Raw genomic sequence first — 19674 nt, 5'->3', positions numbered from 1 at the left:
GAGGGTAAAAGTGCTGGACTGGCCAAGCATGTCTCCAGACCTAAACAGAATGTGGAGGAGTTCTAGGTCTCCAGCATCCAACAGCTCTCTGATGTCATCATGGAGGAGTTGAAAAAGATTTCAGTGGTAACCTGTGAAGCTCTAGTGAACTCCATGCCCAATAGAGTTAAGGCAGTGCTTGAAAATAATGGTGGCCACAAAAATATTGACACTTTGGGCACAATTTGGCCATTTTCACTTAGGGGTGTACTCACTTTTCTTGTCAATGGTTTAGACAACAATGGCAGTGTGTTGAGTAATTTAGAGGGCACACCAAATTTACACTGTTATACAAGCTGTACTCTGACTACTTTACATTGTATCAAAAGTATCATATCTTCAGTGTTGTCCCATGAAAGGATATAATAAAATAATCAATAATCAACCAATCTCAGTGGTTGGTACACCAGCAATCCTAAGAATTGGACACAGAGGAACGGTGCTCTTCAGAGCCCCATATTGAATGGATCCTAGTTGAGCATTCTTGTCCTCGGCTTCATTTATTGTCTGTGGGACTGCAGGAAACAACTGAACAAATTATTTAGAGTATGATGTTCTTAAAAAGTAACTAAATTTTCTTCCTGATCCTTTATATTTAGTAGGCACTTGAATTGCCTGGAGATCAATGAGTGTGTACTTCTCGTGGGTCTATTGGGAAATCCAGGTTCTGACACCACCACCTATCTGCAGGCAATTCAAGTGTTTGCTAAGTATGAAAAATCAAGAAGAAAATTGAATTACTTTTTTAAAGAGGATCTTTCATCAGTTTTGGCATGTTAAATTGGCCACATCAATAGTGGCTGCAAAACTGAGTAAAATATAGTTTTATTTTTTTAAATTCTCCTTTTTAATGCAGATATTAGCTAGTAAAGTTTAGGTTATAATTTATGATAAGTCCAACTTGACACTACCAGAGTTTTGTCTCTGTGGACATGTACTTCTTCCCCTATATGACACTGACCAATCAAAAGCAAGCAGCAACATATAGGGGAAAGAACAACATGCCCCTACAATAGCTTAGAGCAGTTTTTTTCCTGTGAGTAATGAAAGACAGCTCGGCTCTCCTCGCTGGTATCACTGCATAGCGATTATAATGTGGCAGGAGTAGATTAGCGGTGAGTATGATTTCTAACACTTTTTCAGCTTTCATCTGTCAACAGTCCGTGTGGAAGGAGGGAATTCAGCAGAGTTGAGCTTTGTCGCATTACAAACACCTCTGCTGCAGTTTACCTCTCAGTGCTGTCGGCTCTTCTGTATCCCCTTATCACACACTGACTGCTGGGAGATCAAAACTGAAGATGTATTAGTAATCACACTCATCTTTGCTATGCTCTTGCACTTTGTAATCAGACACAGCTCTGCAGTGAGATCAGTGAGTAAAGCAGACTGTCAGTCATTACATGTCTTACACAGGAGAAAACTTGGTCTAAGCTATTGTTTTCTTTTTTTTCCTGTATGTTGATACCTGCTTATAATTGGGGAAAAGAACATGCCCCCAGTGAAAAATCTCTGGTAATGCCTAGGTTGAGCTTATCCTTAATTATAATATAAACTTTACATGCTAATATCTATGCAGTATTGGAGAAATTAAAAAATTGTATTGGTTGAAGAACCTTACTCAAAGGGGTTTTCTACTTTTCCCGGGTCTACCTTCGGCTATCAGTCACTGCTTCTGTCTCAGTGTTTTGACTGCAGTGATAACTTCACGTTGGCAGCTCATATAATCCCTGCAGCCAATCACTGAGCTCAGTGGCTCTGCTAATGTCACTGTCACTGCTGCAACCAAAATACCGAGGCAGGAGCAGTGGACAGACGGCACTAAACCCAGGGAGGGTGAGAACTTTCTGATTTTATTATTTTACATGTGTTCTATCATTTGGAGAATACATTGATACCGTCCACTTGAGGCAAGGACATCTATATTAATGTGATTTGTCTTGCACAATAGTGGAGGTATTAATCATATTAGATTTAAGTTGATGGAAACCAATTAATCCAATTTACAAAGTACCGTTTCCTCCACCCCCTTCAGAAAAAGACAAATCGACTTACATATATAACGTACTTTAACACAATCATTTTTTGTATTTATATGTAGGACACAGAGATTTTGAATACTGCCATTCTAACAGGAAAGACAGTAGCGGTGCCAGTGAAGGTTGTTTCAGTTGAAGAAAATGGGTCTGTAGCTGACATTTCAGAGCTGGTGGAATGCAAGTCCTCAGATGAGGATGTGGTAAAAGTAAGTGTCATTGTAGCTTCTATCATTCTCAATAAAACCAATTGCTGCTTAAAAAAAAACACGGTATTTTGGAGAAACCATGCCACTTTTTTCCAACATTTAGAAAGATGAAAAATATGTGGCTACGGGTCTGAGTCACACGTCATGGGCGAACACAATTTACAGTGGTTGGTATGGTGCTCCAGTATAGATAAATCTGTTTCAAAATATTTTTGAGTTGGGATTTTTTTAATTAAGATGTACAGACTTTTCTATACAGTTTTTCTCTGTAGCTGCTTAGTATCAAAATAAAGGGTGATTAAACCATGTTTCTACAATAAGTGAAATAAGTGCAAAAGCATGTGAAATACTGTAGCAACTGTTATCCAAGGGGTAACATTTCTCCTTGCAGAGAGTGACAACTGTTAAAATTCTAGATTGCCTTATGTGTCAAAAAGAGAATTTTGCTTGGCCCCTTGGAAGCAATCAATAAAAATTTCCATTGACTGCAAGCAGAGGTCTTGAAATGTATATAAAATGGATACAGAAAGTATTTTAGAAATGTGTATACCCTTGGATTTTACAACAAATAAAGTTTATTTTCAAGACCCCCTCATAATTCTTTAACCACCTGTGATGTATTTTAATTTCCTAATTTCTAAATTCAGAAAAAAAAAGTGGCATGATCTGTTTTGAATGCCATGGACAATATAAAATCATACCATTAAGTATCTTACTCGATGGTTGGGGCACTAACTGGCTCAGTAGTCAAAAAGTCCATCAATCTCTCAGTAACATCCTCAGGCAATTCCACTCCCAGCACTGAGCCATAGAGTTTCCTGAGTTGGCATGTCTTAAGCACTGTGTGTGAATGTGGCTGGATGACTGCTCATTTCAATAATTAAGGCATAGTCAGTGCATAGACGGAGGATAAAATGAGCATGAAGCCAGGCCCCTTCACTTATAGCTCTGATGATTTGCTGACGCTTTCCTATGTTGAGTTCCGAACTGGAAGTGGAGCTGTCATACCCAGGAAAGACCAAGACTATAGATTGGACCACCTTTGAAAATAAAGGTATGTTAGCAAGTTTGTTCATTCATATTGTGGACATATATAAAAGTAATTTTCGAGAAGTGGACAAATCTTTTGCGGATACAGAATGGATCCTCTAAAAATCCTCCTCTAACTGCTTTAAAAACTCTTCGAAAACCCCTCCAATTAATTGACATGGGACATTCACTTTAATTCTCACATGAGGAGAAACTGATCCTGAAGAAAAGTTTTCCAAATTAGACATTGTCCAACCTAAAGCCAGCAAGGATCGCTTCAGGGACAAAAACTCTTCCAAAACTCTTGTAGCCTTTCGATTGGACAATGCCAAGTTCAGAGAAGTTCAGGATCCTCGTGACATGCACTTTCTTTTTCCCTCAAAGCATTTTTCGAAACCTTTTCAGGAAAAAAAAAGCTCAAAAACTCCTCATATAAACAGCAAAGTAGATTTCTCATAGAAATGAATTGGAAGAGTTTTCCGAGAATTTTTGAATGTGTTTTTCAAAAGGATTTTCAAGAGGATCTGCCCAAACAATCTCCTCATAAAACTCAGTTTGAACAGACCCCAACACTAACATACAATTAAAATTGTACTTATGTACTTTACCACTTTACTCAAATACATCACCACAATATTGGATTGTGTTTTCTGTGAATTATTGTATTTATTTTTCTTATATACTGGATTTTTTTTTCTCATGAGTGATGTTACTAATATTATACAGTTAGACTGGCAATGGTATCATCCATGCATATATTTATTATTAACCTAAAGTATAAATATAATATTTTCTTGGGGGCCTCAAAGGATTAGCTGGTCTTCAAAAAAGCATTTATTTCAGGTAGATCTAACTCAGATTAATCATGGAGCTTTAGGAGCCTGCATGATAAATATGTGAGCGCTGCCCAGTACATCCTTGGCTCAGGGCACAAAGGTTGTTTGTAATAAACTCAATGCATTTGATGCAGCTCCAGTCTTCCAATCGTATGATTAAAAGGGGTTGAAATACAATACCACTTGTAGAAAATCAAATGACCCAGTGAAGGTTAGTCAAGAAGGGTACGTGAACAAATGTTCTATAATGAAGTCAGGAAGTAAAGCAGGGTGTATTATCAGAACCTGTGGCTTACGGTGTAGGCATCACACACCTCCTTTTATTTGTGCTTTCACCATTTATTTAGTGATTGATCCTCAAAGTAGTCTACATGACAGTATAAGCTTAGTAGAGGTAATCACATTGTTTCTACATATTTCAGCAATTGCTCAATATAAGAAATGTCTCCACTACTAGTTGACTCCAAACTATATCTGCTTACTTATCTATCCATACTATATCTACATATACAATCTATCTATTCTTCTGCATTATACTGAGCTGTGCCACATTGTAAATCAGGAGCAGATTTTCCTAATCCTTGAGGTGGGCACAAGTACTTGTGTATACATGACACATATTTCTATATTATTTTGGAAATATGGGATTATGACAAGGGGACCAAGCAGACATGAAGAAGTCTGTAAAGGGTGCTAGATGTTGTGAGGAATATATTGGTCTGTGCATGGCCATCTTTAAAGGGAATGTGTCACCAGGTTTTTGCTATCTCATCTGAGAGCAGCATAATGTAGGAAAATCGATCCTGAATCCAATGATGTATCATTTAGGTTTACTGGGTGCTGCAATTGTGACACAGAGTTCTTAGATGTAACATGAAGCAGAGCTGAGAAAGCTAGTCCCACCCACACCATACTGTTTATGTACATTGTTTATTGACAGTAAATTGCTTATCACAGGAGGAGGTGAAGTTGGCTTAGCAAGTGCTTGTCATGTAGTTCTGACAATGATAATCACCAGGTGCTAAAACTTTCATTGTAAGTAAACAACAGTACACAGCCTGATAAATGACACATCATTGAAATCTGTGGTTTAACCCCTACCTGTCCTCAAATGATCTAGAAAAAAAACTGCTGACAGTTTCCCTTTAACACCTCTTAAAGAGTAACTAAACTTTATTTTCAGAGAGGAAGAGAACTAGCACTTCATCTACAGACAATTTGCATATTTTCCAGAGGAGCATTGCAGCTTTAAAAGTCTCCTCACTGTGAAATGCTTAACATGTCACTCTCCGCAAGAAGAAACGTTACCCCTTAAACGTTCTTTTGTAATTTAGTTATCCTCCAGTCTTTGCAAAGTTTTGAATTTTTGTAATATAATTCTTTACCTTATTTTGTTTCCTTCTTTTCCAAACACTTTTCTGTACTGCTTTTTCACATGGCCACTTTTCACTCCTTTAGAAGCTGCTTTCAACTGATGCTCAGTTAACATCCCTTTGCTGTTTGGAAACAGAGTATATGAATTTCTTTCTCTGAGCCTCTTTTTCTCTTAACTCATGTATTAAGATGGTGGAATTCCCTAACTGATTGTTTGTAAATAGACATAGGACATTCGCTGGGCTGCAGTTGAAAGCAGCTTCTAAAGGAGCGAAGGGAGAGAAGGAAATTAAATAAGGTAGTGAAGTGTATTACAAAACTTCATAACTTTGCAATCCCTGGAGGATATTTAAATAAAAAATAGTTAGCAGTAGAGCTGTTAAAAGAGTTGAATGAAATGGACTGCATAGTAGCTCACTATTTTCCATTTGGAGTTAAAGTTTGCTTGGTTTTGAGAAGATTTGTTGCATCAAGGTAGAACATTTTTAGACTCTTTTTACATAAGCCGCTTACACATTCATTACAGCAGATTGGCTGACAATTTTAGAACCAGTGAACTCTATGGGGTACTAGTGTGGTTTGTAAAATAAAGAACAAATAGAAGTATAATTAATAGAGGTGACATGTACATACAAAATGGTTAAGTGGCTTCCAAATTAATATAAAACTATTCCATGAAGAAATCAAGAAGGAATGGTCATAAAGGATCTTGGTGCCTTTTCAGCAGGTGCTTTAATCCTATGGTGCTGAGATGATTTTTTTCACAGTGCCCAAAAACATTTGCCCTTAATCAGTTTACAATATAGAAGGGTCAAATTGATCTTTTCAGGTCCTCTTCACATATCGTTTTTGCCTGCTGTTCTGAGTAGAATTAGCTAACTATACCTAAATCAGAAAACTAAAGTGTATGCCACTGAATACTAAATAGGAATCACAAAGAAAATTCCGGCATTGTTGGTTCAAAATGGGAGTCAAAGGCAGAAATGAACAACTGTAAAGGCGAAGGGTGTATATGTCTAGCACATATATACATTGAATGTATGTCTCAAACAAAATGTGAATATAGCCTATTTTACAAAAAAAGCTGATAAATCTAACACAAAAAATCATGTTAACACTGTATCTCTAATTTTTCTATATTAGATACATTTATTATGTGCGCGCTAATAGCCTTTATAAATTTGTACAGATATAGAGTCCCAGTGCTGCGGAGTCCCATAACAATCATATAGACCGACCTGGTGATATCTTATGGTTATTTGTACTCACTTCAACTCCACCATTCCATATTTTTCAAATGTCACTCCTAATGCTATCTTAGGGTTTACTTCTCTTGTTTTGTTCTAGAATATCTTTTCAGCTTAAATGTTGCTGTGATTTGCTATAAAAAGGCAATACTCATCATATCTGGACCACTGAGATTCACTGAAGTCGTGTTGCATCAGACTGTCACAATGTAGCACTAAATTTCTATAAAAATCCTAGTATATTCTTGCAATGTGACACAGCCATATATTTAATGATTCTTAAAAAATCCCAAGGCAGATTCCGTTTAAATCAATCTCAGCTTCATTCTGCATGACAGAGAACAGATGAGAAAGATAAATGTCGCTCATTCCCAACATCTCAATCTCCCCATAAATGTGCTGCCATAAACCAAATGCAGTGCAGTGTTTTGTAAAATGCATGTCATTTTACAGTATGATTTCTCAACAGTCCCAAGAGAAATGCTTTAATCGTATCAGTGGACATGACAGACTCCCAGTTGCTTTTCCTATTAAACAATTCATGTGAATTATTATTTTTTTTTTTACCTGTTTCCAGATACCTAACAGAAATCGTTGTGTTGCACTTTGGCCTGCTGTGTGGCTTCTCGTAATTAATCTAGTCAGTGGAGCTTCGTTTCCTCTATCGTCAATCCCATGCTTCTCTCCTATTTAATAACCAAAAAGAGAAGACTCCTTTTTTGGGATATACAGTACAGACCAAAAGTTTGGACACACCTTCTCATTTAAAGATTTTTCTGTATTTTCATGACTATGAAAATTGTACATTCACACTGAAGGCATCAAAACTATGAATTAACACATGTGGAATTATATACTTAACAAAAAAGTGCGAAACAACTGAAAATATGTCTTATATTCTAGGTTCTTCAAAGTAGCCACCTTTTGCTTTGATGACTGCTTTGCACACTCTTGGCATTCTCTTGATGAGCTTCAAGAGGTAGTCACCGGAAATAATCTTCCAACAATCTTGAAGGAGTTCCCAGAGATGCTTAGCACTTGTTGGCCCTTTTGCCTTCACTGTGCGGTCCAGCTCACCTCAAACCATCTCGATTGGGTTCAGGTCTGGTGACTGTAGAGGCCGGGTCATCTGGCCTAGCACCCCATCACTCTCCTTTTTGGTCAAATAGCCCTTACACAGCCTGGAGGTGTGTTTGGGGTCATTGTCCTGTTGAAAAATAAATGATGGTCCAACTAAACGCAAACCGGATGGAATAGCACGCTGCTGCAAGATGCTGTGGTGGCCATGCTGGTTCAATATGCCTTCAATTTTGAATAAATCCCCCACAGTGTCACCAGCAAAGCACCCCCACACCATCACACCTCCTCCTCCATGCTTCACGGTGGGAACCAGGCATGTAGAGTCCATCCGTTTACCTTTTCTGTGTCGCACAAAGACGCGGTGGTTGGAACCAAAGATCTCAAATTTGGACTCATCAGACCAAAGCACAGATTTCCACTGGTCTAATGTCCATTCCTTATGTTCTTTAGCCCAAACAAGTCTCTTCTGCTTGTTGCCTGTCCTTAGCAGTGGTTTCCTAGCAGCTATTTTACCATGAAGGCCTGCCGCACAAAGTCTCCTCTTAACAGTTGCTGTAGAGACGTGTCTGCTGCTAGAACTCTGTGTGGCATTGACCTGGTCTCTAATCTGAGCTGCTGTTAACCTGCGATATCTGAGGCTGGTGACTCGGATAAACTTATCCTCAGAAGCAGAGGTGACTCTTGGTCTTCCTTTCCTGGGGCGGTCCTCATGAGAGCCAGTTTCTTTGTAGCGCTTGATGGTTTTTGCAACTGCACTTGGGGACATTTTCAAAGTTTTCCCAATTTTTCGGATTGACTGACCTTCATTTCTTAAAGTAATGATGGCCACTCGTTTTTCTTTACTTAGCTGCTTTTTTCTTGCCATAATACAAATTCTAACAGTCTAGTCAGTAGGACTATCAGCTGTGTATCCACTAGACTTCTGCACAACACAACTGATGGTCCCAACCCTATTTATAAGGCAAGAAATCTCACTTATTAAACCTGACAGGGCACACTTGTGAAGTGAAAACCATTTCCGGTGACTACCTCTTGAAGCTCATCAAGAGAATGCCAAGAGTGTGCAAAGCAGTCATCAAAGCAAAAGGTGGCTACTTTGAAGAACCTAGAATATAAGACATATTTTCAGTTGTTTCACACTTTTTTGTTAAGTATATAATTCCACATGTGTTAATTCATAGTTTTGATGCCTTCAGTGTGAATATACAATTTTCATAGTCATGAAAATACAGAAAAATCTTTAAATGAGAAGGTGTGTCCAAACTTTTGGTCTGTACTGTATGTTACGGAACAACTTTGACAAAAGAGTCCATTTATGTCTGTAGAAGCAAATGATATAACGTATAAAATAACATAGAAAGGTCTTGTAGGCCAGTTTCTACCCAATTATTTTGGTCAAAGTCTGTATTGATGAGGCAGTTTGAGTTTTTGTTAGAATATTCTATCTATTCTCATGGAGGTAACTTCTTGGGATCAATCCAAAATCTGAAACAACTTTCATAAACCTTCTCTAGCATTAGGTTCCAAGTGTTACTTCTCTAGCTCTTGTATATAGCTAATCTCATGTTTTCAGTTGTGTGCATAAGTGGAACCAGTGTCGGACTGGGGTGCCAAGGTCAAAACAACAAAATAACACCAATAAATTGTAATGTGCTGTCGAATATGTTGGTGCTACAAAAATAAAATTATTATTATCATTATTATTATTAACATTGCCTCTGTGGACCCCTGGTTCAGCTACATAAGGGGTGGAGAACCTCAGGTCCCAGGGCCATTTACGGGCCTCGATGACCTTTTCTCCGGCCCCGGGCAGATTCATGGGAACCACAGTGCTTGGGCCGGCACCTTGATGGCGACCGGCCTTTTAATTTCTTCTTGCTCTGTGATCATGTGCACACAGTGATCACTACTGAATGCTGAGATGCGTGCAATGAAAGATTACATCCTGACACAAGTGCCAGCGTCAGGACGTACTTTGTGGGCGGAGTTAGAGCGCAATTTGTACTTCCCCCAAAAAATGGTCCTTGGAAGAAAGAAGGTTCCTCACTAGCGATGAGCGAGCCTAAAATGCTCAGGTACTCGTTGCAAATTGGAATGCTCGAGTGCTCGGTCCGAGTTACGAGCCCAATGTAAGTCTATGGGAAACGCGACATTTTTCCGGCAGCTCTCCCCGGCGGTCTGCAGAGGGCCTAAAAATTGCCCAAATTGATGGGAACAGTGCTCAAATGACATGGGAACATCATGGGGAAGACCCCTGGAAGCATCTCTGACTCACAGGTCACTGCTGTCAACAATGTTGTCAGAGGTATTACACCACTTTTACGAACTCACAATAAAACATACAAAAACTAAACCAAAATGGATTTTCCTGGGAAATATGTTAAGGAACACACTTTCCAGGATAATGACTTATATATAAGGCAAAATAAATAACCGAAAACAAAAATGCTCCTCCACACCTTGGGCTATGTTCACACTTAGCTTTTTTGATGCGTTTTTGCACTTTTGCATTGCTTTCAACCAAGACAAATGCATTCACAGGGAAATGTCATTTTAACATTTTACAACCTTATCTGGCCATGTGGTGTGTGAAACATCATCAGACACATCCTGTTTCATTTATGAAGGAGGGATTATGAAAGTCACAAACACTATTTTTACAGCCTTACTATTCTTAAAGGGCCAGCAATTGGCTATGCTTTGATGTTCCCATTATTAAAGAGTGGGTCTCCTATACTATTATTGCGTATGCAGTGACTGTAAGGGCTGCCAAAAATGTGGACGCACCCCAATACCCCTTTGAAGAGACATAGAGGACTGACTTTCTAAAATGGGCACACAGGCGGCGTACTTTGACAAGCATATCCGTCAGATCCAGGTCGGTTTTGAGAAACCACTGAATCACGAGGTTAAGCACATGGGCCAGGCATGGTACGTGTGTGAGCTCGCCTCGCCTCAGAGCCGCCACCAGTTTCCGGCCATTGTCACACACGACCATGCCTGACTGTAGGGTCAGCGGTGTCAGCCACAGATCTGCCTGCTCTTTCAGAGCTGTCCACAACTCTTCAGCGTTGTGCGGTTTGTCACCTAAGCATATTAGCTTTAGCACAGCCTGTTGTCGCTTGGCCGAGGCAATGCTGCAGTGCTTCCAGCTTGCGACTGATGTGGTCATTTCGGAGATGGAGGCTGAAGAGGAGGAGGAGGTGCAGGAGCTGTAGAATGTGGGGGCAACCCTGATTGACCCAGGGCCCGCAATCCTTGGCGTCGGGAGGACGAGTTCCAACCCAAGGTCCGACTGGGTCCCTGCTTCCACTATATTAACCCAGTGTGCCATTAGTCAGACGTACCATCCCTGCCCACAAGCACTTGTCCATGTGTCCGTGGTTACGTGGACTTTCACAGTAACTGCATTGTTGAGGGCACGGCTAATGTTGTGGGACACGTGCTCGTGTAATGCGGGGATGGCACATCGGGAGAAATAGTGGTGGCTGGGGACCGAGTACCGAGGGACGGCTGCCACCATCAGGTTGCAGAAACCTTCCATCTCCACGAGCTTAAAAGGCAACATTTAGAGCGCAAACATTCGCAAAATGTGTGAATTTAGTAGTGTGGCCTGTCGGGCGTTGGCTGCGTATTTGCGCTTGTGTTCCAAGGACTGGTGTAGGGACAACTGAATGCTGCGCTGGGACAAGAACGTGGACGTGCTTGCTGATGTTGCTAGTTGAGAGTATGCAATGACACGTGCAGGGCGGGAGGCATCTTTGCATGCGCCATGGACAGGGGATTGGCGTGCACGCACAACAGCGGAAGAAGCAGTGGTGTCACCAGCAGACACTGTTTCTGGACCTGGGGTTCGGCCCACTTAGTCGGGTGCTTTGCTGCCATATGCCTAATCATGCTAGTAGTGGTCAGGCTACTAGTTTTGCTACCCCTGCTGATGCTGGTCTGGCAGGTGGTGCAAATGGCCTTTTTGAGGTTATCTGCAGAGTCTTTAAAAAATAACCAGATTCGGGAAGACCTAACAGTTGTAATGGCAACTTCCGTCGTGTTGGCGTTACGAGGAACGCTTTCCCGCCTTGTGTCTGCCGCCACAACACTGCTTCTTCCTTCCTGTTGTGGTGCTATGCCTCGCTTATCCTGTGTGCTGCTGTCCTCGCTCTGCATGTCCTCTTGCCAGGTTGGGTCAGTTACTATATCATCCACCACCTTGTCTTCAACTTCGGCGCCCTGGTCCTCCTCCTGACTTTCTGGCAATTGTGTCTCATCATCATCATCATCCACCTCTTGCGACAGTAATTGCACTTCCCACCGTTGCTTTCGTGTGACCGTGGCTGCTCAAATATTTGGGCATCGCTACATGTTCTGTCCTAACAGAGAAATTGCTACCTGAAGGTCTTTACTCTGTTAATATAGATACAGCAGGCATACTTCCTGTATGTGTTGAACTCTGTCTGTGTTTTCCTGTTGCTTGGTAACAGCACCATCTGCTGGTGAATGTTATGTATACATTTTACTTTCATTTTGCATGTATTGTGGGAGATTTATGAGGCATGCTGGGATTTGCAATGCATTCTGGACTTATTATTGCACTGAGGGAAAACCAGCAGCCATTTCCCTTCATTCCTCTGAGGAGAAACAACCTCACATGTTGCTCTGTCTTATGCTTCTTGCAAACAGCTTGTTCAAGCATAGTTGGTAAGTCATTGCTTATATGTTTTGATGCAGTGATATTAGAGGCATGTTAATGCATTAGATATGTAATCGCCATTTTGTATTACTATCTCTTGTTATATATTGTATTGTAGAATATCTGTGTGCATGTACTGTACAATTGCATGTTCTGAAAATACCCCTGTTATTACACCCCTATAGTTTCACCCTTTCCTGTCATACTCTGCAAGCAATAAAAGAAGTTACAAGTTCACAGCCTCTTTTTCTTAAAGAAGGCTGGGGGCTTAGCTACATGTCTCACTGCACACCGTGCTATCTATCGTGTGAGGACAGTATACTATACGCGTTCTCCTCTTGACTCGCTTGAAGCTGGACCGCCGAGAGGCCCGAATCTACACATGGAAAAGTGAACAGCTCTTCTGAGTGTCCAAGTGTGGGATCAGTTGTCTCTGGGCACTCTGCATGGTGGGAGGAAGGAGGATCAGGGTGAGGAATATTTGGTCCAGACTCACGGCTACTGAAACTTGACCGCGTGGAAGACAGGGTGGTGGTGGTGGTGTCAAAGTGACTGGAAGCGTTCTCTGCTATCCAACCAACAACCTTTTGACACTGCTCTGTGTTCAATAGTGGTGTACTGCGGTCCCTGAGTAATTGGGACAGGAAGGTAGAGCAACAAGATGTGGTTGTTTGTTGTGGCACAATTTCAGCTTGCCCATGGCTGCGTCCTTGGCCTCTGCATGCACCATCACCATCACGTCCACTTCCCCGTCCCTTGCCACGCACCTTGCCCATTTTAAATGTAGGACAATATTTTCCACGTTCACGAGAAATGGCTGATTTTGGAATGCAGTTATATGTGATACATCTGACAGAGAACCACGATTTTAAATAGCAGGCCTGTAATTTACTAATATTATTCTACACAGAGACCTAGTGTCAATAGCTTGACCGACACACTGCAGCGAAATGAAAATGGAAGAAATGGTTGAATTTTGAACACTCTTATAGGTGATATGTCTGACAGAGAAACACGGTTTTAAATAGCAGTCCTGTAATTTACTAATATTATTTTACACAGAGACCTAGTGTGAATAGCTTGACCGACACACTGCAACAAAATGAAAATGGAAGAAATGGCTGATTTTGAAACACTCTTATAGGTGATATGTCTGACAGAGAACCACGGTTTTAAATAGCAGGCCTGTAATTTGCTAATACTATCCTTCACAGACACCTAGTGTGAATAACTTGACCGACACACTGCAACAAAATGAAAATGGAAGAAATGGCTGATTTTGGAACACTCTTATAGGTGTTATGTCTGACAGAGAACCATGGTTTTAAATAGTAGACCTGTAATTTAGTAATGCTATTCTTCATAGAGACCTAGTGTGAATAACTTGACCAACACACTGCAACAGAATGGAAAAGGAGGCCAATATTTTCCATGGTCAGTTCAAATTTCTGGATTTTTATCGCTGAAATATGGAACAGATCTGGCTGTATTCTGCAGTGCTAACAAGCAAATGGAGCAGAAAAATGGAGTACTCTGGGTTGCTTTTTAAGCAAATAACCAGGATTAAGATAAAAAAAAATTTGCCCTGGCCCCTGATATCTGGGGCTATGTCTACAATTTCTGTAATTATTACAGCAGCAGCAAACAGGACGTTAAAAGGACCCTCTTGCGCTATATGCACTGCAGTCTGCCACAGACACTGCCTGCCTGCCTAACTTCCGCCTAACACTGATTATATGCAGCTGAATTAGTCCTTAGAAGGACTAATGGATCAGATGGATACACTGTATATAAATATACACACGTGGTCAAAATTGTTGGTACCCTCGTTTAATGAAAGAAAAACGCACAATGGTCACAGAAATAACTCGAATCTGACAAAAGTAATAATAAATTAAAATCTATGAAAATGAACAAATGAAAGTCAGACATTGCTTTTCAACCCTGCTTCCACAGAATTTTTAAAAACATTAAACTCATGAAATAGACCTGGACAGAAATGATGGTACCCCTGAAAGTAATGTGACTAAAAGGACATATCCAGGCCTATTTCATGAGTTTAATTTTTTTTTAAATTCTGTGGAAGCAGGGTTGAAAAGCAATGTCTGACTTTCATTTATTCATTTTCATAGATTTTTAATTTATTATTACTTTTGTCAGATTCAAGTTATTTCTGTGACCATTGTGGGTTTTTCTTTCATTAAACGAGGGGTACAAACAATTTTGACCACTTGTGTATATATATGTTGTGGAATACCTATACTAACAGGACGTTCAATGGACCCTCTTGCACTATATGCACTGCAGTCTGCCACATACACTGCCTGCCTGCCTAACTCCTGCTATCACCGCTCAATATATGCAGCTGGATTAGTCCTGAGAAGGACCGTTAGTTCAGATGGATATATATATATATGTTGTGGAATACCTATACCAAATATAAACAAGCAAATCTCTCCCTGACTCAGCAGCACCTCTCCCTACTCTGCCTGTTTCCGGGGTAGACTGTGACGAGCATAGCGGCGCCAGGTCTTATATAGACCTGATGATGCTGTGCGGCCAGCCAATCACTGTAATGCTCACAACCAACATGGCTACACCGAGCGTTAGACTAGAGTACCTTGGGCCCATCAAAGAAAATCATTCCTGGGGTCCACTATGTAGCTACATAGAAATAATACAAGGCCCCAACTTGTGGGTAAAACGCACTAATATTGTGGTGTGATATAATGTTGCATAGTTATGGAATTTTGTACAAATTGCGACTTTTTATTCATGTTATAAAAGGTTGCAATATAAATGCATTTGTTCCATGACTTTTTTAAGACAGCTAGTGCCGGGATAAGGGCGCTCCTCTCTCGCCATGCAAATACATAAAATCAATTCAAAACATTAATCCCTTGGCACAGATGAATGTACCAGTATGTCCACAGCAGGGTCCGCATGTGTGGAGTTGGCTCAGGAGCGGAGGCCGCTTCATACGCAACATATGGCAACTGCTCTATACAACGGGCATGTGCCTGTAACAGCAGCAAACAAAGCTAGCTTTAATCACTCCAGGTAAACCATTAGATGCCACTGTCAGTCACAGACAGTGGCAGTTTAGTTGACTTGATTGCGGGGTGCTTATGGTTTACAATGCCGCAGTGTGCTCCCATCACTGCCATCTTGAAACTCCTGTGAAGTCCAGCATTAGGCTGGATTCATGTGAGATTATTATTTCCACTATATACTGCAATACTGTTATATTGAAACATACAAAACAAGCAAGGGCGTAATGATTGAGGTCATAAAGGGTGCAACTGCGACCAGGCCCGCGCTGGAGCGTGGCCCGCCAACACCAATTTCACCTGGATGGGCGTCCTCTGATGCATATTTAGCTGAAATGTTTTGTGACACAGAGACCTGCCAGCTCACTGCAATACACGCTGCAGGCAAATCAGAGGCTGGCAGCAGATGTCGGCTTGCCAATGATGGGTTGCCCATAGCAGTGACGTCTTGCACTGCCCTTGCTGGCACACAGAAGTCAATTCCTGGCTCCCTCGCCGGCTATTAAAGAGGACGCTGCTAGTGATGAGCGAGCACTCAAATACTCGGGTGCTCGTTGTTCAGGTCGAGCAAATTGGAATACTCAGGTGCTCGACCCGAGCAATGAGCCCAGTGTAAGTCTATGGGAAACTCGAGCATTTTTCCGGCGGCCACATCTGCCCATGTGGTGGGTGAGACATGATCAGAAACATCCATACAGTGCTGAAAAGACATAGGAACAGCATGGGGAAGACCCCTGGAAGCATCTCTGACTCCCAGGTCACTGCCTAATACCGTGGTCATCAGACGTGATCCTATATTACTGCGGTAATAATACAGTCATTTTTGGCAACGTGACAAATATTAAACTCCATTTAAAATGGGCAAGGCTCATGGCAAGGGACGGGGAAGTGGACATAATGGCGATGGTGATGATGCACGTAGAGGCTGAGGCCGTGGGCAAGATGAAACTGTGCCTGCTGAAGGAGCACAACAAACACCCACATCATGTCGAACTACCTCCCTGTCCCAATTTCTAGGGGACCGCGGAACACCACTATTAAAGCCAGAGCAGTGTGAAAAGGTTGTTGGTTGGATAGCAGATAATGCTTCCAGTCAGTTTGCTCCTACCACCACCACCCTGTCTCCCACATGGTCCAGTCTCAGTAGCCGTGAGTCTGGAATACATTATTATTATTACTATAGCGCCATTTATTCCATGGCGCTTTACATGTGAAAAGGGGTATACATCACAAAAACAATTGCAATAATCTTGAACAAAAATGTGACAGCGACTGGTACAGGAGAGGGCCCTGCCCACGAGGGCTCACAGTCTACAAGGGATGGGTGAGGTTACAGTAGGTGAGGGTAGAGCTGGTCATACAGCGGTACGGTGGAGCGAGGGTTACTGCAAGTTGTACACTTGTCGGAAGAGGTGGGTCTTCAGGTGAGAGTCTGATATGTTGGGATACTGAGTTCCAGAGTAGGGGGGATGCATGGGAGAAATTATGTAAGCGATTGTGGGAAGAGGAGATAAGAGGGGAGTAGAGAAGGAGATCTTGTGAGGATCGGAGGTTGCGTGCAGGTATGTACCGGGAGACTAGGTCACAGATATATGGAGGAGACAGGTTGTGGATGGCTATGTATGCCATGGTTAGGGTTTTGAATTGGAGTCTCTAAGCAATGGGGAGCCAGTGAAGAGATTGACAGAGAGGAGAGACCGGTGAATAGCGGGGGGACAGGTGGATTAGTCGGCCAGCAGAGTTTAGGATAGATTGGAGGGGTGTGAGGGTGTTGGAAGGGAGGCCACAGAGCAGGAGGTTGCAGTAGTCGAGGCGGGAGATGATGAGGACGTGCACTAGTGTTTTTGCAGATTTGTGGTTGAGGAATGTGCTTATCCGGGAGATATTTTTGAGTTGAAGTCGGCAGGAAGTGCAAAGGGCTTGGATATGTGGTTTGAAGGAGAGATTAGAGTCCAGGGTTACCCCAAGGCAGCGAGCTTGCGGGACTGGGGAGAGTAGACAGCCATTGACGTTGATAGATAGGTCAGATAGGGGGGTTGAATGAGATGGTGGAAAGATGATGAATTCTGTTTTATCCATGTTAAGTTTTAAAAATCTAGCAGAGAAGAAGGATGAAATAATGAACAGACATTGTGGGATTTTGGTTAGTACCTGATCCTCCTTCCTCCCACCATGCCGAGTGCCCGGAGACAACTCAGCCCACACTTGGACACTCCGAAGAGCTGTTCATTTTTCCATTTATAGGTTCGGGCCTCTCGCCCAGCCTGATTCAAGCAGGGCAACAGAATATCGCATGTAGCGTTGCCCAAATATTTGAGCAGCCATGGTTACCCGAAAGTGACGATGGGAAAGTGCAATTACTGTCGCAAGAGGTGTGTGATGATGAGACACAATGGACTGAAAGTCAGGAGGAGGACCAGGTGGTGGACGATGAAGTCGATGGGTCGAATGCCAGGGTCCAGAAACCCTGTCTGTGGGTGACACCACTGCCTCTTCCCCTGCTCTTGCACACTTGCAACCATCATCATCAGCAACCACTTCCACGTCCTTGTCCCAATGCAGCATGCAGTTGTCCCTACCCCAGTCCTTTGAACGCAAGTGCAAATATGCAGCCAACCACTCACAGGCCACAATACTAAACTGCCACATTTCTCGACTGCTTGCACTAAAAATTTAAACTTTTAGGCTCGTGGAGGCGGAAGCTTTCCGCAACCTCATGGCGGCTGGCCCTCGGTACTTGGTCCCCAGCCGCCACTATTTCTCCTGGTTTTGTCCCTGCCTTATACAAGAACGAGTCCCAGAACATTACCCATATTCTCACCAGTGCAGTTACTGGGACTACACACACAGACTACACAGACATGTGGACAAGTGCTTGTGACCAGGGACGGTACATCTTACTGATGGCACACTGGGTTAATATTGTGAAAGCCGTGACCCAGTCGGACCCTGGGACAGAACACGTCTTCCCGACGCATAGGATTGTGGGCCCTGGGTCGATCATGGTATTAGCAGTGCACCCAGTACCAGAAGTGAAGCCATCCACAATTTTCTTCTCAGCAATTTTATTTGGTAGACTGAGTGGCTTCCCAAATATTAGTTTCTCACAAAGATGCTGAAGACACTGAATGGCAGTAGGTGCAAGTTTCTCCAGCATGACCTGTTTGTTATTGTTAGATATCAGAGGGAGAACAAAATTTTGCTTTGCCAAGATGCCAGATTGCATCTTAAGTAGTGATGAGCGAGTATGTTCTGTTAAACCTTTCGGCAACCATGCTCGGGTGCTCGCCGTGTATCTTCAGTATGCTCGGGTGTTTTGTTTCAGTCACTCCGTGCTCATGATTTTTGACTGTTTGACAGCTTTAATACATGTATACATGTGAGGAATGCCTAAGAAACTGGCATTCCTCACATGTATTAAAGCTGTCAAACATTTGCAAATCATGAGCACGGAGTGACTGAAACATAACACCCGAGCACGCTGAAGATGCTCGGAAAAAACTTGAGCATGCTTGTAAATCTCTAGTAACGAGCATGCTCACTTATCACTAATCTTACGTAGTGATGAGCAAGCATGCTCGTTACTCGAGATTTACGAGCATGTTCGGGTGTTTTCCGAGTATCTTCAGTGTGCTCGGGTGTTATGTTTCAGTCACTCCGTGCTCATGATTTGCCACTGTTTGACAGTTTTAATACAAGAGATGAATGCCTATTTCTTAGGCATTCCTCACATGTATTAAAGCTGTCAAACAGTCACAAATCATGAACACAGAGTGACTAAAACATAACACCCGAGCATGCTGCAGATACTCGGCGAGCATCCGAGCATGCTCGCCGAAAAGTTTAGCAGAACATACTCGCTCATCACTAATCTTAAGTCTTATAGACCCTGCCCTTGCGGATTTACATTCTATAGGTTTGTGGGGAAGGAGACAATAGGTTGGTGGGTTGCAGTAGTTCCGGTGGTGTTGAGGTGGCAGCGAGGTAATGGCAGTCTTGTGTTTATAGATACGAACTAGTGATGAGCGAGCATGTTCTGTTAACCCTTTTGGTGAGCATGCTCGAGTGCTCGCCGAGTATCTTCTGCGTG

At 42.1% G+C, this 19674-nt stretch overlaps 1 protein-coding gene across 1 annotated transcript in view; it reads left to right on the top strand.

Annotated features, from left to right (window-relative positions):
- Positions 1 to 19674, top strand: part of TMEM132C (transmembrane protein 132C) — a 904429-nt gene that overhangs the window by 783491 nt on the left and 101264 nt on the right. The window contains exon 5 of the mRNA XM_073676143.1: positions 2138 to 2281. Within this exon, the coding sequence (XP_073532244.1) occupies positions 2138 to 2281 (144 nt within the window). The remainder of the gene's footprint in view (positions 1 to 2137; positions 2282 to 19674) is intronic.

This window comes from Phyllobates terribilis, unplaced genomic scaffold (assembly GCF_046119375.1).
Source record: "Phyllobates terribilis strain yellow unplaced genomic scaffold, ASM4611937v1 Scaffold_1__5_contigs__length_1240528914, whole genome shotgun sequence".
NCBI lineage: Eukaryota > Metazoa > Chordata > Amphibia > Anura > Dendrobatidae > Phyllobates > Phyllobates terribilis.
This window is presented reverse-complemented; position numbering and strand designations above follow the sequence as displayed.